The following is a 17598-nucleotide window of genomic DNA, read 5'->3' as shown; positions in this document are numbered from 1 at the left end:
ACCGCAGAGAAGACAGTGGAGAAGCTCAAACTCTTATTTTCTCAGACAAGACTTAAAGTAAAGTATCCAAATAACAGTCTTGCTGGTGTCGATGGAGCGTGCAGCTCCCACCCACCTCAGATCGGCTCACAGAGCTCAGCAAACACCAGCACCACCGACACTCTCTAATGTCTCTGTACGTTTGTAGCTCAAGCGCAACTTTGCTGTCCGTCCACACCAACGTCCTCGTGTAGCTTTAACTTCACACGCCACATTCGTGTTGTTTTTACAAGCCACGCCTTCTTGTAGCAAGAGCCACGGACGAGCCCAGTTTGTGTACTCTGTAGCTGTCAGGTGTATAATACCTCGGTTTACGGAGCAGTTTTGGAAAACGGAGGGGTAAAAGATAAGACAAGGAGTTTCCATGTCGACAAGGCCGAGTGGAACAATACAAGGTGTCATTCACGTGTGTTTAAAATGAAGAGGAAATCTTTGTTGTTTGACTATATATATATATATATATATATATACAAAACCACTACGGGTTATTTTTTTGGTGGGTTTTTCTTTTTTTCAATTCATACATACTGTGATCCAAGTCTTGAACAACACCAAGACGCTGAGGAAAAGAACATTTTTGTCATGTGTCTGATGACAAAAATGTTCAGGTGTTATTGACACCTCAATAATAGAGCCATAGAAACGCCCTGAAAAGAAGGCAGAGCACTAACAGAACAAAGACATATTGACAAACAGCCGAGATAGGCGACAAGTGCATTGTTTATTTTTTTCTTTTTATTGTTTTTGGATAAAGGGACAAATGGGTGTGTGAACAGGTTTATGCAGACATCTGCCAGAAAACACAGACAGTGGTTTTCCCCACACAACTGAACAAGTACCCCAAACCAGTTCAACAGAAAAAAAAAAAAAAAAAGACTGTCCGATGACCGTCAGTTACAAAAGAAAGAAACAAAACAAAACAAAATCATATTAAAAGCAAAAATATAAAATCAAATAAAACTCAAGATCCCGGGCCTCCGTTCTCAACGGAGCGCGCGGGTGGTAATAAATAGTAACTCCCATAGTGAAAGATAAAGTTCAAGTTCAAGTTACAACAAACAGCTCTCAGAACAGGAATAGAAAAGGCTGATAACAAAATATTCCGCATTGCCATTTACAAAAAAGTCTCAACTCAAGCAGGCTTCCCCACGACCCCCCGGGGCGGTTTTAATATGCTTTGCATATGAAAGTACCCAATCTCGATATAAAGCACCATTTAGTATTTGGCAATGAAAAAACTGCAAAATGTTTCTTTTTAAAACATATTTATTTTGACTTTTTTTTTCTTTTAAAATCCATGTACTGCATATGGTTTTCTTTCTTTTTTCCCCCACTCGGTGTGATGTTGGAATGTGGTCAGGTGGGAGGGGCGAGAGACAGAAGCACAGAACAGAACAGGAAAACGTCAGCTTGCGTTACTGCATACAAGGATGGCAGCAGGGCGGAGGGGGTGGGGGGAGGAGCGGAGGGCAGGGGGTCCGAACTGAAAAGAACTGAACCCAAAGAAGATATGTACAACCACCAGTGTGGACAGGAAACTCAGCAGCAGCCATCAGATGACCAGCCACGCCTCCCAATGCCACATACTTTAGCTGCTTTTTTTTATCGGGTTTTCCTTTTTATCTCTTTAAACATACAAATAATTCGCACTATATTATCCTGCCAAATTAAAAAAATATACCGTGGCAGCTTGGGATTTTTTTCCACTACCAAAAAAAGGTACGGTAAATACCTTTCAGAGAGAACAAGCAACAGTTAAAAATACAAGCCTCAATATAAATACTATAGTGCCTACTCTAAGTGAACATTGAATTCAAATACAATTCTAGAAATACAGAAAAAGTAGACCATAAATGTGTTTAAGCATAGGAACCAACAGGAGTGTGCATTTCCTATATTTTAACTTCTTTATTATATATTCATATATCATCTGAATCCTTTCCCCAATGCAAATTGTGTTCAACCTGAAGAGCTGTGAAGAGCCGAGGCAAAAAAAAAAGAATACAAAACCATCACAGGTTATTTTTTTTGTTGGCTTTTTCTTTTTTTTCATTTCATATATAGTGTGATCCAAGTCTTGAACAACACCAAGACGCTGAGGAAAAGAGAAAGGACAACAAAATGTGTTCCAGAGAATATCATGACCTCTTGAAGGAAACGCAAAACACAGCGCGTCAGCAAAGTCCGTCGCAAGTCTGTCACCGAATCAGCCGATTTAGCCGATATTAGCGAGGAGTGTTTGACTGACGTTAGAACGGACAGACTTTGCTGAACCCGTGAATTTGCAGCCAACTTTTTTGGAGAGCAAATGAGGTTTGAGTCACGTGCAGAAGCCACGCCCACATTAGCGCTAGCATGTTTTGTACTTTCTCAGCGCTTGACTTGGGAAATAAGCTTGGTCCTGTTTTCGGTGAACATGACATACGTAGTAAAGAATTCACTCGTGACCCTGTCTCGCTGAGATCAGGGCAAAGTCTGGGGTAAGACCGAGGACAACCGTGAGAAACTGACCATGCAGGGACTCCAACATGACAGTTCATCTCTTCCTCTTCTCTTTGCTGATATTAAAAAAAGCCTCCTTGACAACGGGGCTGTTTCAAGCCACCTACTAGATCTTCATATGAGACTGGAAAAAACGTAAAATAAAAATGTTCCAATGAGCAGAACATTCATTTTCTGCCGTTGTCTCAACTTTGAAAAACATGTTTTTATTTTTACTTATTACTTTTGTTACTAATACTTTGAGAGCATGTTTCAAAAGGCTGAAGTTTCAGTGACCGAAAGGTGTGTTCGACACAGAACTCACACCAATAGTTATTGGCTGACCCAATAACTTGAGCCCCTCCTCCCTTGACAAAACGCCTCCTCCAATAGTCCCAATTGAACGTTTGCACGGCGGTGTCACGAGAGAGTACGTCCTAACGTCTACTCATCATAGGTAGCACTTTCCTCAAGCCTTTCTAGCAAACTCCGGTCTGGACAATGGGGCGTAACTGTCGAACCATTCGTGACGATAAAAACAGCCTGCTAATGTGGGCGTGGCTTTATATCTCTTTTCAAATCACCTTTTTCTCCGTCAGTGGGAAAATTGAAACAGTGCACTTCACGTCCTATAAAAGCCCGCCGTAGCTGTCAGTGTCGAACAATGCAAACAAGACTGGTGCGCAATTCCAAAACGCGTGAAAAAAAAAAAAAAAAAACAGAAGAAGAAGGAAAGGAGAATCTGGGTTAGAAAGCAACAGCGGAAGAATGTGCTCTGCATTAGCATCTAGCATAACAACATCACATGTCACTCTTCTCAAGAGTACGGATGGATTTTTGCTTTTGCGGTACTTTTCGTATTTTTGCTTCAATGGAAAGATACAACCCTGTTTTGATAGAAGAAGAGCTGTAAATCAGAAGAGATTGCCCCTGATCCCTGTATAATCCAGTTCTCACCCGCTATGCGTCTGCCTCGCTTGTGTTCCATTTCTCCCGGATAAAGTGCGCCACTGCCGGCACACGTGCTCTAATTGATGCATTGTTCCACACACTGACGTAAAGAAGCAGCGTCGAAGGTTTGTGCTAATGCAGATACATGACACTTGTCAGCCATGTGCTGTATCCCTCAAGTTCAGGATTGTACATTACAGTTTGATCTCCTGCGTACCAGAAAGAAGACGACACATATTCAGATATACACAATACTGGTTGTACCATGCTTGCCATCGAGTCACACAGGAACGATACAGCCCATCCACAAGTCATAGGTAGCTCAACTGTGATTCAGTAGAACGTCTTTAGTTAGTCACAGTCCCTCGGGGCAGTCAGGTGCTTGATGCAAGGACCTTTCTCGGGTGGCTCCCACCTTTTAGCTTCATCTAGCGTGACCCCAAACTTATACCAGATAAGGTTATGGCCAATGTCGTCTCGAGATATCAAAGGCACTCGTTCTCTCTCTAGCAAATGATAGTACAAATTCAGGCTTTTGCGCACCCCTTGTAAATTTGAAGGCTGTTACCTATCTTTAACGCGAGACCGATTTTAAACCCTGTGAACATGTCGTCTTTTAGAAAGATCGGAATAAGTGCATTTCCAGGGTTGTATCGTGAGAATCAAAACCATGTGACAACACAAAACTGTACATGATATGTGTTACAGAATGTACGCAGCATGGATGTAGCTTTCTTGTCATTTCTCTTTTTGAAGAATAAAAAGGAAAAAAAAAAACCCAACAAGAGAAAACAGCAACACATTTACTCGAACGACCAACCAACCATGGACAAGTTCTTTTCTTTTTTTTTCTTGATTAGCAAAAACATACTATGCATGCTGACTAATTCTTAAAAATGGAAAAGGGAAACTCATTAAAAAAAAGAAAACAGTACACAACATGTAAATTATTGCACAAGAGAAAGGCTCGAAGTTTTGCGTCAATGCAAGAGTATTGCCCCGATACAGATCATGCATTCAATGGATAATGGAAACGGGGTGTGCTGGTGCAGAGCACATGGTCTTACGCTTCCACCGGACGGGTGAAAGTGGAGTGTCTGGGTCGGGCAAATCTACAAGAGGCGTGGGAAGTAAACAGGGACAAATGGCAGACAGCTGCGTGGGGGGCGGAGGGGGGGGGAAGGTCCCAGAGTTCGGCCTTTATTCTGATTTTATTTCGGTACTCAAAGGACGGTCACTGTGCCATTTTTTCATATGTTTCTCCAAGGTGCTGTAGACACTGAAGGGCATCTGACAAATTTCACATTTGTACACGTCTTTGCCCACCTGACCGTGGGTCTTCATGTGGCGAGTGAGTTTGGAGCTCTGAGCGCAGGCGTAATTGCAGAGCTCACACTTGTACGGTCTTTCCCCCGTGTGGCTGCGCCGGTGAACTGTAAGGTTACTACAGTTCTTGAACACCTTGCCACAATACTCGCAAGTATCACTCCGTCGACCGTCCTTGGAGCTGGGCCGTCCAGGACCCCCGAGGTGCGGCGTACTGCCTCCGCTGCCGGTGCCGCTGCGACCTGACATGCCGCCGTCCAGTTCCCCAGGAGGAGTCGAGAAGCGCAGGCTGCCATTCTCTGAAGAGTGTTCCGACGAAGAGGCGAAGGGCGATTGTCTTGAATCCCCAAAGTTCAGAAAAGGGTCCTTGAGTTGTCGGGAGGCTGCGTAGCCAGCCAGCCACTGGGAGTACACGTTCTCTGTGTTTGGGATGGTGGGAGTGGGCAAGTCAAATTCTTTCTCCAGCTTGATTCGTTTGGAAAAAGGGCTGAGTGGACTTGGGCTACCCAAAAGCAGTTTCTTAGACAGGCCCACTGACGCAGACTCATTTGGGGAGGCTCCTCGCCCGTTGACTGTCGAGACGTGGCCCTCCTCCCCACGCTCTGTATCCAAAACCGAGTCCCCGTCGCACATGTCACGATTGTGGTGATGGTCCCGGTTGAGATGATGGTGCAAGTGGTTCTCCTGGGCCATGGCATTTCGTTTGTGCGCATTAAGGGCTTCGCTGAAGTGCTGCATGCTGGCTGCCAGTCCCATTCCCTGCATCACCTCGGGAAGCGATCGCGGAATGGAGCCCTCATCCGCCACGCCTCCCAGTCGGCTCCCGATACCTCCGTTGTTTTCATGCTGACGTGGCGTTTCAAGGTTCAAGCCAAAGTGGTAGCTGTTGTTGTTTCTCCTCGGTGGCCTCTCGCCGTTCTGCTCGACTTCCTCCTCCGCTTCCTCTTCCTCCTCCTCTTCCTCTTCCTCCTCCTCCTCCTCTTCTTCCTCCTCCTCTTCCTCCTCTTCTTCTCCATTCTCCCGCAGCATCCTGTTGTTTTCATTTTTTAGCTTGGCCACCACCGACTTGAGGGCATTGCTGGCGCTGCTCAGGTGGTCACTGGTTCCGGGCTCAGGTGAGGAAGCGGTGGAAAGGCCGTCTTCTGACTTTCCTGTGTTTGGCGACGAGGACTTGTGCATGTGTGTCTTCATGTGGCGCTTGAGCTTGCTAGCTTGTGTGCAGGCGTGATCGCAGAGATGACACTTGTACGGCTTCTCTCCAGTGTGGCTGCGCCGGTGAACTATTAAATTACTCTGGAACTTGAAGGCTTTGCCGCAGAACTCGCAACACTTTGATTTCATGGCTGCGGAGGCGGGTGTGGCCCCTGCTGTGGGGAGAGGAGTGGTTGGAGTGGTCTGAGAGCCAACAGGTGACTGCATGGAGCCTGGAAGTGGCGGCGGCGTGGCCAGGTACGGAGGTTTGCCGCCTCCTCCTGAGCCTCCACTCCCTCCGCTCTGGAATGGCTGGAGCAGGCGCTGCATTGGGCTCGGCCTGCTTGGGGACAGTGGAGGAGTGGACCCTGAGGTGTTGCCCGCCAGTTCTCGTAGCCGCCGTGAGAAGTCCATTGTTGGAGGAGGGTCCAGGGGCAGGGGAGGATTGAGGCGCAGCACTCTGTCAAAGGCACTCGGGTGGTGGGCTGCAAGCGCCAGCTCCTCTGGACTCAGATGATGTGGGTCCAGGTGGTTCCTTGGAGGGGGACTGAAGAGAGGAGGCGTAGGAGGAAAGCGTTGATGATTCGCCGCACCAGGAGCTCCACCAGGGCCGTGCACGATCCCGGCTCCCACGCTATCCCTGCCGCCTGATCCTGAGCCAGGAATGCGGAGAAGGTTGAAGGGGCTGGCGTCGGGTGGCAGATGGAGGCCATGGAGAGGAGGCTGAGAGGGGCAGTCAGCACCGCCACCCAGGGTAGAAGGGCCACCCATTCTCGGCGTGAGAGGGCTGCCATGTTCACTCTCCAAGTAGATGCGAAACCCGTGGTTGTTCTGGGCGTGCTGCAGCAGGAACCAGGCGCTGCCGTAGGACTGCTTGCAGGTAGTGCAGGTGTACGTGGTGGGCTCCTCCTTACCTGGAGGGACACAGAGGGAGACAGCGGTCAGTCCACATTCAGTTCAAATGCACAACCAAGAACAGTCCAATGTCCAAGATGAGCTTGAGCATAAAATAAGAACTTCCCGAACAGAGTTGTGAACACATACAGCAACAACAACCATCTTATTGAGGTCATGCCCCACATGAGTAACATGTGAGCAGTGTTTGTGTGTGTGAGTGAGAGAGAGAGAGAGAGAGAGAAGAAGAGAGGAAGAGAGAGAGCATAATTTTTCCTCTTCCTCTCAAACAGCTCAGGGACTTGTTTTTCCCTTTGGACAGATAGTGAGTCCTTCATTGTCAGCAGATGAACAAAGACATCGGGGCGTCCCAGTGGACTTCTGCCTCCTACTGATCCACCACAATAGACAAACGCTAATGTCTATGGACACACACACACACACACACACACAGAGTTCTGGAGCGTCAGAAAATGATCCTATTTCTGATCAGTCACTATTGCAACCGGTCAGTGTCGCCCACGAAACCACCGGAGCAGCCCAGCAGTCTGAGGATTGTCGAGCACGAGGAACGTGAAAACGCCGCTCTCCACACGTGCAGCCATCTGCAGAGCAACAAGGGGATCACTTCAAATAATAATTGCCTTTCAATAGCCGCAGCAACGATGACCCACTAAGCATGTCTAATCTTATTAGGATGCCGGTCCTTCTGCGATTGGCTCCGTCACAAAATGTGATGATGAAGAATCCCCCGCTGGTGCTGGACTTAAATAACAAAGTGGGGTGTGATCATCCGCCGCAGATTCAGTAAAGTGTGAAAATGAAGTGTCTGAGACCAACATTTACAGAGAATCGTAAAATAAACAATACACAAATATCTGCTGGGACTTTGTAAAACACTCATTATCTTCATAAATAATACAATTTTATTTCCCCAATTCCCGCTGGAGCAGGTCGATTACCGTCTGGAGGTTCTTTATTTCCACACGTGCGTCGCTTTCGGGGGATGGAACGGCTCGTGTTGAGAGCACCGAATGTGTTGCTGAGGACTGGAAGAAAGGGAACATGTTCCGACGCTCCTGCAGCGAGGACTTCAACCGTTTAGCTCCGACAGTTGCGATTGAAACAGATACAACATCATAAACCGTCGCTTGTTAACGCAACTCAGTCAATCCCTGATGGGGTGCAGCTTTATAAGGCCAGAAGAGAGAGTTTAGATGTGTCAAGTAAGCGCTGAATGTTTGTGGACGGCGAGAGGAAACTGGAAACCACACAGAGAAAGGACCTGATGGAGTGAAATGAAGCAGCCGCATGTGCTCAATAGTCTGTCAGGCGAATCCTTGTGGAGAGAAGGAAGCTTCCCACCACTGACCGACACAGATCTGCAACTGGGATGATTCTAAGATACTAAATGTTTGTTTCACGACTGAGCCCACTCTGTCTGATCACTCTATTTCCACCTGAAACGGACTTTGTTCTGTGGAGGAATCTTCCGTCACCACATTCATGTGTTCATTGTTCTGCATGACTGCGTTTGTTTTCACGTAATTCCTCCTATATAAACCATCAAAATAAAATAACTAGTTTTGAACAATTCATTCTGTTTGCATTCATTTCAATAGGAATGGTAGCACTTTTTAGATCAGATTGAGTTTGTCACAGAGCCTTGGCTGTACTTGCATTTATTGGATACACTTTAAATCATTATCTATGTATCGTTTATTGACTTATCTTTACTTTTATTTTATTTATTTTTCATGATATCTATATAGTCTTTATTTGTTGTTTGTCTAAGAGGCTGGATGGAGATGGTTTGGACACGTACAGAGGAGAGAGAGACAGTATGTTGGTAGATGAAGATGTTGAGGTTGGAACTGCCAGGCAGAAGGTGGAGAGGAAGGTCAAAGAGGAGATTGATGGAGGTGGTGAAGGAGGACATGAGGTTTGTAGGCTTGAGAGAAGAGGAAGCAGAGGACAGGGGGAGATGGAGGAAGATGAACCGCTGTGGCCACCACTGAAGGGAGAAGCTGAAAGAAGAAGAAGAAGAAGAAGAAGAGAAGGAGTCTGGAACTGCCAGGCAGAAGATGGAGAGGAAGGTCAAAGAAGAGATTGATGGAGGTGGTGAAGGAGGACATGAGGTTTGTAGGTTTGAGAGAAGAGGAAGCAGAGGACAGGGGGAGATAGAAGAAGATGATCCATTGTGGCCACCCCTGAAGGGAGACTGTCACTCCAGCAAACCAACAGCTCAAACCATATGGGTTGGACAGACATGGCCCGACCATCAGCTTGACTCGGCTCCGGCTCCAGAGCAGGTGTGAGAGTGAAGCTGGTCCGTAGTCAACAAGGTGCATTCATGAATCATCCCATAATTATGAAGCGGCGCGGCTGCGTTTCCTCCAGTTTGATTGAGCAGGTGATGTCGAGGAGACGGCCAACACGGAGCTCCAAAGAATAACAACAAGTCAAAGATAACTCTGCGGCTAATATGTTCTGGGCTGGCTCTGACTGGCTGATTGAAACTGTGAGGTTAATGGATTTTAGAGTAGGCGACTGCTCCACTCTGTCTCCCCGTAATACACTCCCATCAGCCACTTCATTAGGCAAACTCGCCGCCACTCCGCGGCGCAGAAATGAAGTGAGGAACAGAGAGGCAGGAGAGTAAAGACGGACAGCCGTGGAGGCCCAAGTGGCGGCGGAGAAAGAAGAAGGGTGGTGCGGAATGAAGAGAAACCTACAGTGGAATGTGTGTCCGGCTCAGAGAGAGAGGGAGCGCCGGCGCGGTGCTCTCCAGCCATGTTCTGGCGACAAGCAGAGGCATTAAGCCCTGTTAAGCTCGGGGCATGGCCTGGGCACTCGAGAGCAGCTCGATGGGAGAGAGAGAGAGAGAGAGGAAGTACGGCAGCTTAGCTCATGTTTCACAACTCCTCTTGTTAGAATGTGTGTTCCAGTGTGTGTGAGCAGCGCTCCGCAGTGTGACATTCGATCACAAGGCCAGAAGCCGAAACAGACCAGTGACCCAAGCTGACTGCTCAACTTCAATCATTCAAATGAACATTCCTCGACCCTCACTTTTTCCAAATGACCAGTTGTGTTTCTGCGTCTTATTTAGATTTTTGTTTTGTAGATTTTCTGCATTTTTCCGTCAATGAGACAATGAGATGATGAAATCCAATTCACTTTTTATGGTCAAAACCAAAACAAAAAAATAAAATGATCATCTTTTTAAAGACCTGTTTCAATGGATAAAAATGGAAACTAAAATATGTCACAAATATAAGTACTATGTTTACAAATATTTGAGAATATTGTCCGAAATTAAAAATGCCAGTACGAGAATGATATATATAAATTTAGAGCAAACTATGAGAGATAAACACCACAAAAATATTGCCAATAATGTTACTGTTTTCCGTCTCCTGAAAGACACTTGCCAACAAGCAGGTGAGTGTGTTTCAGCAGCAGCAGTGCTCTGAGGGAGTGTACAGTAGGTACCTCCAGAGACGGAGCAGCTCTGAGGTTCGAACACAAAAAAGTCATCACTGAAGAGCAAGTTTCACGTTGTAAAGGGAGAAGGAAACAGAAACTAGGTCTGGTAGGTGCGTAGGTGTAGTTGAGTCAAGACGTCACAGAGCTGTGAGGGACCAAACCGGAGCTACAATGAAATTACAGCAGCTGGACAACAAAGCAGCGACATGGTAACTACAGCACATCCAGCGCTCTCCTCCTCTCCTCCTCTCCTCCGCAGCAGCGGTGTCCTTGGTCGCGCCCACCTCTGGGTGAGATGATAGTAATTGAGGTAATGGAACATCGCTGGAACAGGATTAGCGACGCATACTGGGAGTGAGGGACAATGTCCCTTAATACAATTTGGGATTCCTGTCGAAGCCCGAGGCTTTCAGGCTCATATTTACATGTGGGCAGCGGCGCTCACCTTCATCACCTTCTGCTTTAATATCAACTCACGCTGAGATTCCACAGCGCCGTGTTCTCCATCACGCCGCTTCCTTCGCTTCACGCTTCCCTCAACCAAACTATGAAATACAACGTCGGTTATTCTCTCACTTAATGATGAAACAAGCCCATTTGTAGCGGACAAACGTTTTTTAAAAAAAAAACACGGTTACACTTTAAAAGGGTGGCTCATGGGCCTCGTGTGGACGGGCTGAACTTCCAAGGGGCCAGCGAGCAAAACACTCAATGGTCATTCTTGGTCAATAGTTTTGCTTCAGCAAAAATTGACATTTTTTTGTCTCCTATGGAGAGAATATATTTAAATACAATAAAGGTCAGTTATTTGGCACATGGAGAGGGAGGACATCTATTTTCTATATAACGTAATAAATATTTTCTCCACCATTTAACGCAGTTGTACTCCATGGCATTAGAGGCGCTGCAGCGCTACACAATAATTTTCTTTGACTTTATTAAATATTTTTTCTTCCATACTCTTTCATTTTTCAAAGTACTGCGACTCGTCTTCTGTGACACCAGTTTGGATACTGGCCGTTCAAGGCTTTGGTATGGAAGAAATTGTGAGGAACTAGCTGACAAGTGAGGTAGCCGGCAGCCACAGGACGCTCTGACAGCGTTGCTTAGCAGCAACACAGGTCTGATCAGGGCTGTCAAGCGGATAAAATAAAGGAGTCGTTCGGGTTTCAGCAGAGAACATTACAGCTGTCAAACTACAGCAGGAAGCTAAACAAGACCTAACTACGGATGCAAAGCCACTCCGGACCCTGAACGCCTGGACTGGAACACTGACGTGGCTCAACGACGTGACTGTCACAGAACTTGAGATTGGAACAAAATGCGGCGGAGACTTGTCGACGACGGCGGACAGACGACATGTGTGAGGACTGGTCGTGGCTGTGGGCTGGAAACTCAAAGACCAGACCAGATTCAGCCTGGGAAACTGTTGATGCTTCAACATGAGTAATGGCGCAGACAACAAAGACGTGAGTAACCAACACACGTCTTCTCCTAAATTAAAGCGTCTTCACCGCTCAGGTCCATCATCATCCTCCTCACTCGCTGCAGCACAACAGTGGTGGTTTCTTGTCGTGATTCACCAGAGCTCTCTGCTGTTGTGGCCCTCAAAATGAACCCCGTTTACAGACGCGTGCTCTGTCTGCGGAGTCAGTGACACACCCCTGAGAAAGACTGAACAATTTCCAAAAGCTTGAAGTGAGACTTGGGACGGCCACCTCAGGAGCGCTGACACATCATCTGCCCCAACAGAACCCAGTCCAACATCCATCTTTTCCTCTCAACAGAACTCTTACATTTTCATAAAACTGTCGATCCGTTCTGTCGTTTTCTTCAGATGAGCTGCTGTGACTGATCGACCGCTTTGTCTTTTTAATCCTGGTCTGACAATGACGGTCCTTTGATGTGAGAAATCAAAACAAAAGTATTTAAATCTACAAAAAAACAACAATGTAGTATTGAGCCATTGTGATGTCACGCTGTGTGTGGACGCACGCTCGTGCCAGTGTGTGGCGCTGCTTGAACAGACACATTCGCCTGATGGGCAAAAATATCAATACCGTCTGTCCGCGTGTGTGTGTGTGTGTGAGATATATCAATACCTTCTGTCTCTGTGTTTGGAACCCCTGCTGTGCTACAGACTGTAGTATCTACAACCCTCTCGCTGAAAGTGCGCGTGTGTGGCAGGAAGAAGAAGGCAACTTTGTCACATGGCAGCTATAATGAGGAATCACACACACACACACACACGCGGCTGTGACTCGTAAAAACCGTTTTAATGACACAGTCAGGGCCTCTAAACTGCATTTATAAAAGTAATTAAATGGACCGGACGTTTGCAGCGGGGTCCAAGGCCTGGATGGTGTGTGTGTTTGTGTGTGTCCGTTTGTGAGGCCAGCGCTCATGATAGCGGGGACAGCCTCCACTTAACCCTCAACCACCACACTGAAATTACAGAGCGCCCAAATTACAGCACTTGTGTGAGCGGAGAGATGGAGGGAGCACAACTTGGTGCTGACACACACACACACACACACACCGGCCCACGACTGTAAGCAGGAATGCATCACGGCCCTTTCAGCAGCTGATCTGTTGCGAAACCTTCAACATGACCGTCATCACTAGTGAAACTCTCCGATGTCTTTCTTAAGCTTAACTGCCCGGTCCTCACAGTGCACAAATCGCTTCACGATAGAGTGAATTCAGCGCACATATTTAGTATAAATGGTTGTGACACACACTCAGAAGACTGACATGCAGACTCCAAACACCGTCCCAGTCGTCTCCCTGTCTGCCGTCAGTTCACACAACTTTGTGTTGTTGATCTGTGTGACGTCGCTGAGGAAAACTTTTCTGTCTTCCGAGTCTCTTCCGTTTTGTTTGAGTCGTCGACTCACTGGACAGCTCTGGTGCCCGGCGCTGCTCGAAACTTTGCTTTGGTTTCGTCTCGTCTTGCTCAACTCTTTCTTCGTCCAAACAAATCACAGACCATTGATGATGCCTTCAGGGGCACCCTGGATTGTAGGAAATTCCTGCACTGAATAAGAAAATCACTGTCCAAAAACACCACTTTTGCTGTGAATGGAGTTGAGTTTAGACACACACAAACACACACACTATTGAGTGATCTGCAGGGACCCACAACAGCTGCCGAGCAGGACAATTCAGGACAACCCGCGTGTGTGTGTGTGTGTCTTTCAGTGACCACGGTGAGAGCTCACTCTGAGCCGAAAACACACCTCAGCTGGCCCGACACGCACGCGCTCACACGCGCGCACTCACGTCTCATCTAATCCCCCCAGTCGCTTCATCCCTCCATCTGTCCGTCAACATCACACACAGGTGGCTGTTTTCTCTCTCCTGACTTCTGAGAGTCTTTATCTCATTATTTAGTCATATTTTCCACGGCGCCGTCGTCTGTCTCTGCCTCAGACCTTTGGCAAAACACGGGAGTCGCGAAAGCCAAGCGATGGAATCAGCGGAGAGGAGGGACGAACACACCGGAGTGAATCACAAAAACACAGATACCTCCGCCGCCCACACACACACACACACACACACACACACACACACACCATGCCTACGAGATGCGACTTGCCCAAAACTCCTCCCTCCTCCGCCTCCCTCCCACCCTCCTCCTCCTCTCCCAGGTGGGAAGCACTCAGCTCCGACTTTAATTGTATTCATTCGACAAGGCCAATCGATAGAGGACATATTTAATACAAATTTATGACTATTAGCCATCAGCGATAAAAAGCCGTAATTTTCCAGGAGCGCTCCGGTTTGTGGTGAGGAGGAGGAGGAGGAGGAGGAAGGAGGAGGGAGAGGAAACATGAGCCGTCCTGCTTTTAACACGGTCTCCCGCAGCCCGACCTTGGAGAGGTCCAGTATCCAGGACTGACGCTCCGAGCTGGACCTGTCAGTGCCAACCTCTCTTCAACGTTGACGCTGCACCAGTTGCTATGCCACACAGGAGTGTGTGAACGGTCCAATACTCATCGCACATCATCTTGTTCATGGCATCTGTTGACCTGAAAATGCTGGAATCCATTGGCAAACTTCAGCATCCTCGAGAGCTCCTGTCGCTGCTAACAAGCACAATAACACACGTTTAAAAAGTTTGTTGAATCACTCGAGTTCCAGAGAGAAAACTCTAGTCTTCAAGGCAACAAGACGATATATCGATTTCAACACGCTGTGTTGTCGAGTCAAGACATTCGTCCACCGCACTTCTGTGAACCAAACTTTCTGTTGAAAACTCTCTGTGAGGTCTCTTCACGCTTGATTCTGAACTGATGCCAGCACGCTACTTCGATTAACACACACAGTACAGCATCTCCTTGGACATTACAAAGGACCAGAACCTGTGTACTGTAGATGTATGTACATTTATCCTCCATTGTTTATATGTTATTTCCATCTCAACTCTCCTCACACTCAGTTCATAGTCACCGAAAATGCTCCATGAATCTAGCACACAATGTAATACTCAACAAGGTTCACTTTCACTTTCCAAGTCTCCGTGGCACCATAAGGATGCAGAAGAAGCACAACCTGAAGAACCAACACTCGCAGTCCTGACACCAAAGTAGCGGTGGAAACAGTTACAGACCAGCATGAATGGTTGAGGTGAAAAGAAAAGAAGAAAAGAAAAGACACTGCCGTAGTGCAGAGGGAACGTGAGAGGTAGGGGGGCATCGGCCCTGAGGAGCATCATTGCAGGCCTTTTAAAAGCATCAATAGCATATGAAAATGGCATTTCTGTTTCCAAATAACAGCCACTTTTTCTCTATTCTGGGTCAGAGTCGCTTTCCAATAAGGTCTGAGCCGTCGTAGAAGACTTCAGGTGTTCATTTTCACCTGCAATGATTTCATGTCATGGACGAATACCTGAGGAAGTCAACAATAATAAATGTCCTATCAAAGATTGGGCTCCTTAAAACACACAAAGGCGAGAGAGTGCCGCGAGGAGATAAAGCACGAAGACAAACTTCCCCCCGGCGCTCCTTCGCAACCTTGTCTACTTAACAAACACTGTAGACTTGATTCATTAGAGCTGCAGTCACTACAGCCGGAGAGCTCGATCGATCCCCCCGATGTTTCCAGCCGGCCCAGGAAAAAGCCAGCGGAGGAGAAACGGAGACAGGCAGAATATATGGCTCTGTTAATACGCGGCGAGCTGCAGTTTACCTGCCTCTTTAAATCCAGTCTGGTGAGCGAGGCAAGTGTGACGGCTCCCGGAGAGACGGGGCCGCCGCTCGATGCCAAAGGAAATCTTTTGTCCTCCAAGAGAAACAAGGTGTGCGGGAGGTGGAACGAAAGTCGTGTGATGGAGAGACGTCTCGGGTTTGTGCGAAAGCGGCGGTTAAATGTAGCAGGCAGACCAGAAGCTCTGGCTGTGACATGCTTAATTGATCTGTACGTTTGTGGCAAAGTTGTGCTCCTGGACCCTGGGATTCTTCAGAAACACCATCTACACCGTCGCCAAGCCACAACTTGCTCTTTCGTTTTGCAATAAAAAAAAAAAATCATGGCTTCATTTAAACTCCTTTTAGAATCGAATCTTTAGAGTCATCTTTTTTCCAGTTAGTATTTAACAATAACGCTAACAAAAGCACACTGTTTTATTCGTACCTATTGAATCTAAATCTCTCATGATCTAAATAAATCCGACACATGTATATCTTATATATAAAGGTGTTTAGATACGTCTTTTTATGCTAATGAAAATTTGCATATTACTATTTGAATAGTTGTACCTTTTAAAAACTCTGTTCAAAAAATAAATCCTGTATTTAAAGTTCACAAAATTCTCATTTAGTAACCTTCAAGATCATGATACAAACATTTCATTCCATGAGAAATCAGCACCTCAAACTCGTCCTTTTCCTGACCTACTTTTTGCAAATTTCTTTTTCACCTTTTTTTTCCAATGCCTCCACACTAGTTGACACAAACAAAAAGTGGTATATTCCAGTGTGAAGTTTGCGTGTGTGTGTGTGTGTGTGTGTGTGTGTGTGTGTGTGTGTGTGTGTGTGTGTGTGTGTGTGTGTGTGTGTGTGTCCAGCGATGCTCCATTAGTGATTTGGAAAGTGGTGAGGGGTTCTGGCATTCCCATCAAACCTCAGCGTGGCCTAAGTGCTGCACCACACATACTCCCAAACCCTAACCTCCTGGGCGCAGCCTGTCCCCCCCGCGCTCCTTACCACACCCTGCCGTCCCACCTAGGACGACGCAGCAGCGTCTCTCAGCCGGGTCCAAAACACCAAAGACACACTCAGCGTCCACTAATGACCGAACCCAAACGGCTCCCAAACATCAGCGGGAAGCTATTAGGAGAGGGCATTTTTGATGGGCCGCTTTTTTTTATACGCCATTAAGAGCCGGGATAAAATGGGCGTTCGCGTAAATACAGCCACAGGTCGGAAGGGGCCAGTCGATGGAGATAATTGAGAGAGCAGACGCCCCCTCCTCCCCCCTCCCACCACCCGTCTCCTCGAGGTTGAGCGGGGTCCACATGTTGCTCAGAAAACTTAATGTCTTTTCCTGTTTAGGAAGAGGACACACACGTGGAGACGTTTCTGGAGGGGGTCACCTGTGGAGTCAGACCTATTTCTGGAATATTTTATGCTCTTTCTCTGAGTGAAGGCCCCAAACTCTCAAATGTGCCGGCTTTGTTACCATTAAAGACGTGAGAACACTTGACTTTTTGAGTGAACAATACTGTTCTGACACTGTGATGCTCAGTATTTCGTGTCACATATGTGAGCGCTGATACTTCCTCATATCTTACATGCTTATCTGGAGAGTGAGAGGAACTAAACTGAGAGGCTACAGGAAGATAAACCAGGGAGAAAACTTAGTCCATGAAGTTTGGGATTCAAGCTGATACATCGTGATACTCTCCTATTTCTGTCCTATAACAGCCAAAAAGTTTATTCACAGATCAGCTTGACCAGGAAACTGTGATGTCTTGTGGTGAAGGACAGTGAAGGTCAATATTCCGGCTCTTGCTATTGCAATTTGCTGTTTGTTTTGAGACGTAATCTAATACCAGAGGATGCAGCTACACTTTTCACAATAGAAACACAAATCCTCCGATCACAAAAAGTGGCTTGCAAGTTTGCAGCGCTAGGACACAACACAAGACATGTGGCCTGACCAGGAAACAACCACCAAACTTTGGCGTCACTCAGCACGTCACCTACATTTGCACCTTCTAATAACAAG

At 46.9% G+C, this 17598-nt stretch overlaps 1 protein-coding gene across 4 annotated transcripts in view; it reads right to left on the bottom strand.

Moving 5' to 3' along the window:
- Positions 1 to 751: 751 nt before the first annotated feature.
- bcl11aa (BCL11 transcription factor A a) overlaps positions 752 to 17598 on the bottom strand; it is a 43922-nt gene continuing 27075 nt past the window's right edge. For 2 of the 4 annotated variants that reach the window (XM_053874265.1, XM_053874268.1), the window contains one exon: positions 752 to 6902. In XM_053874265.1, coding sequence (XP_053730240.1) covers positions 4672 to 6902 — 2231 coding nt within the window. In that variant the 3' untranslated portion in view covers positions 752 to 4671. The remainder of the gene's footprint in view (positions 6903 to 17598) is intronic. The other 2 variants (XM_053874264.1, XM_053874266.1) reach the window with 1 other exon arrangement.

Source organism: Synchiropus splendidus, chromosome 9, assembly GCF_027744825.2.
Source record: "Synchiropus splendidus isolate RoL2022-P1 chromosome 9, RoL_Sspl_1.0, whole genome shotgun sequence".
Classification (NCBI taxonomy): Eukaryota; Metazoa; Chordata; class Actinopteri; order Syngnathiformes; family Callionymidae; genus Synchiropus; species Synchiropus splendidus.
This window is presented reverse-complemented; position numbering and strand designations above follow the sequence as displayed.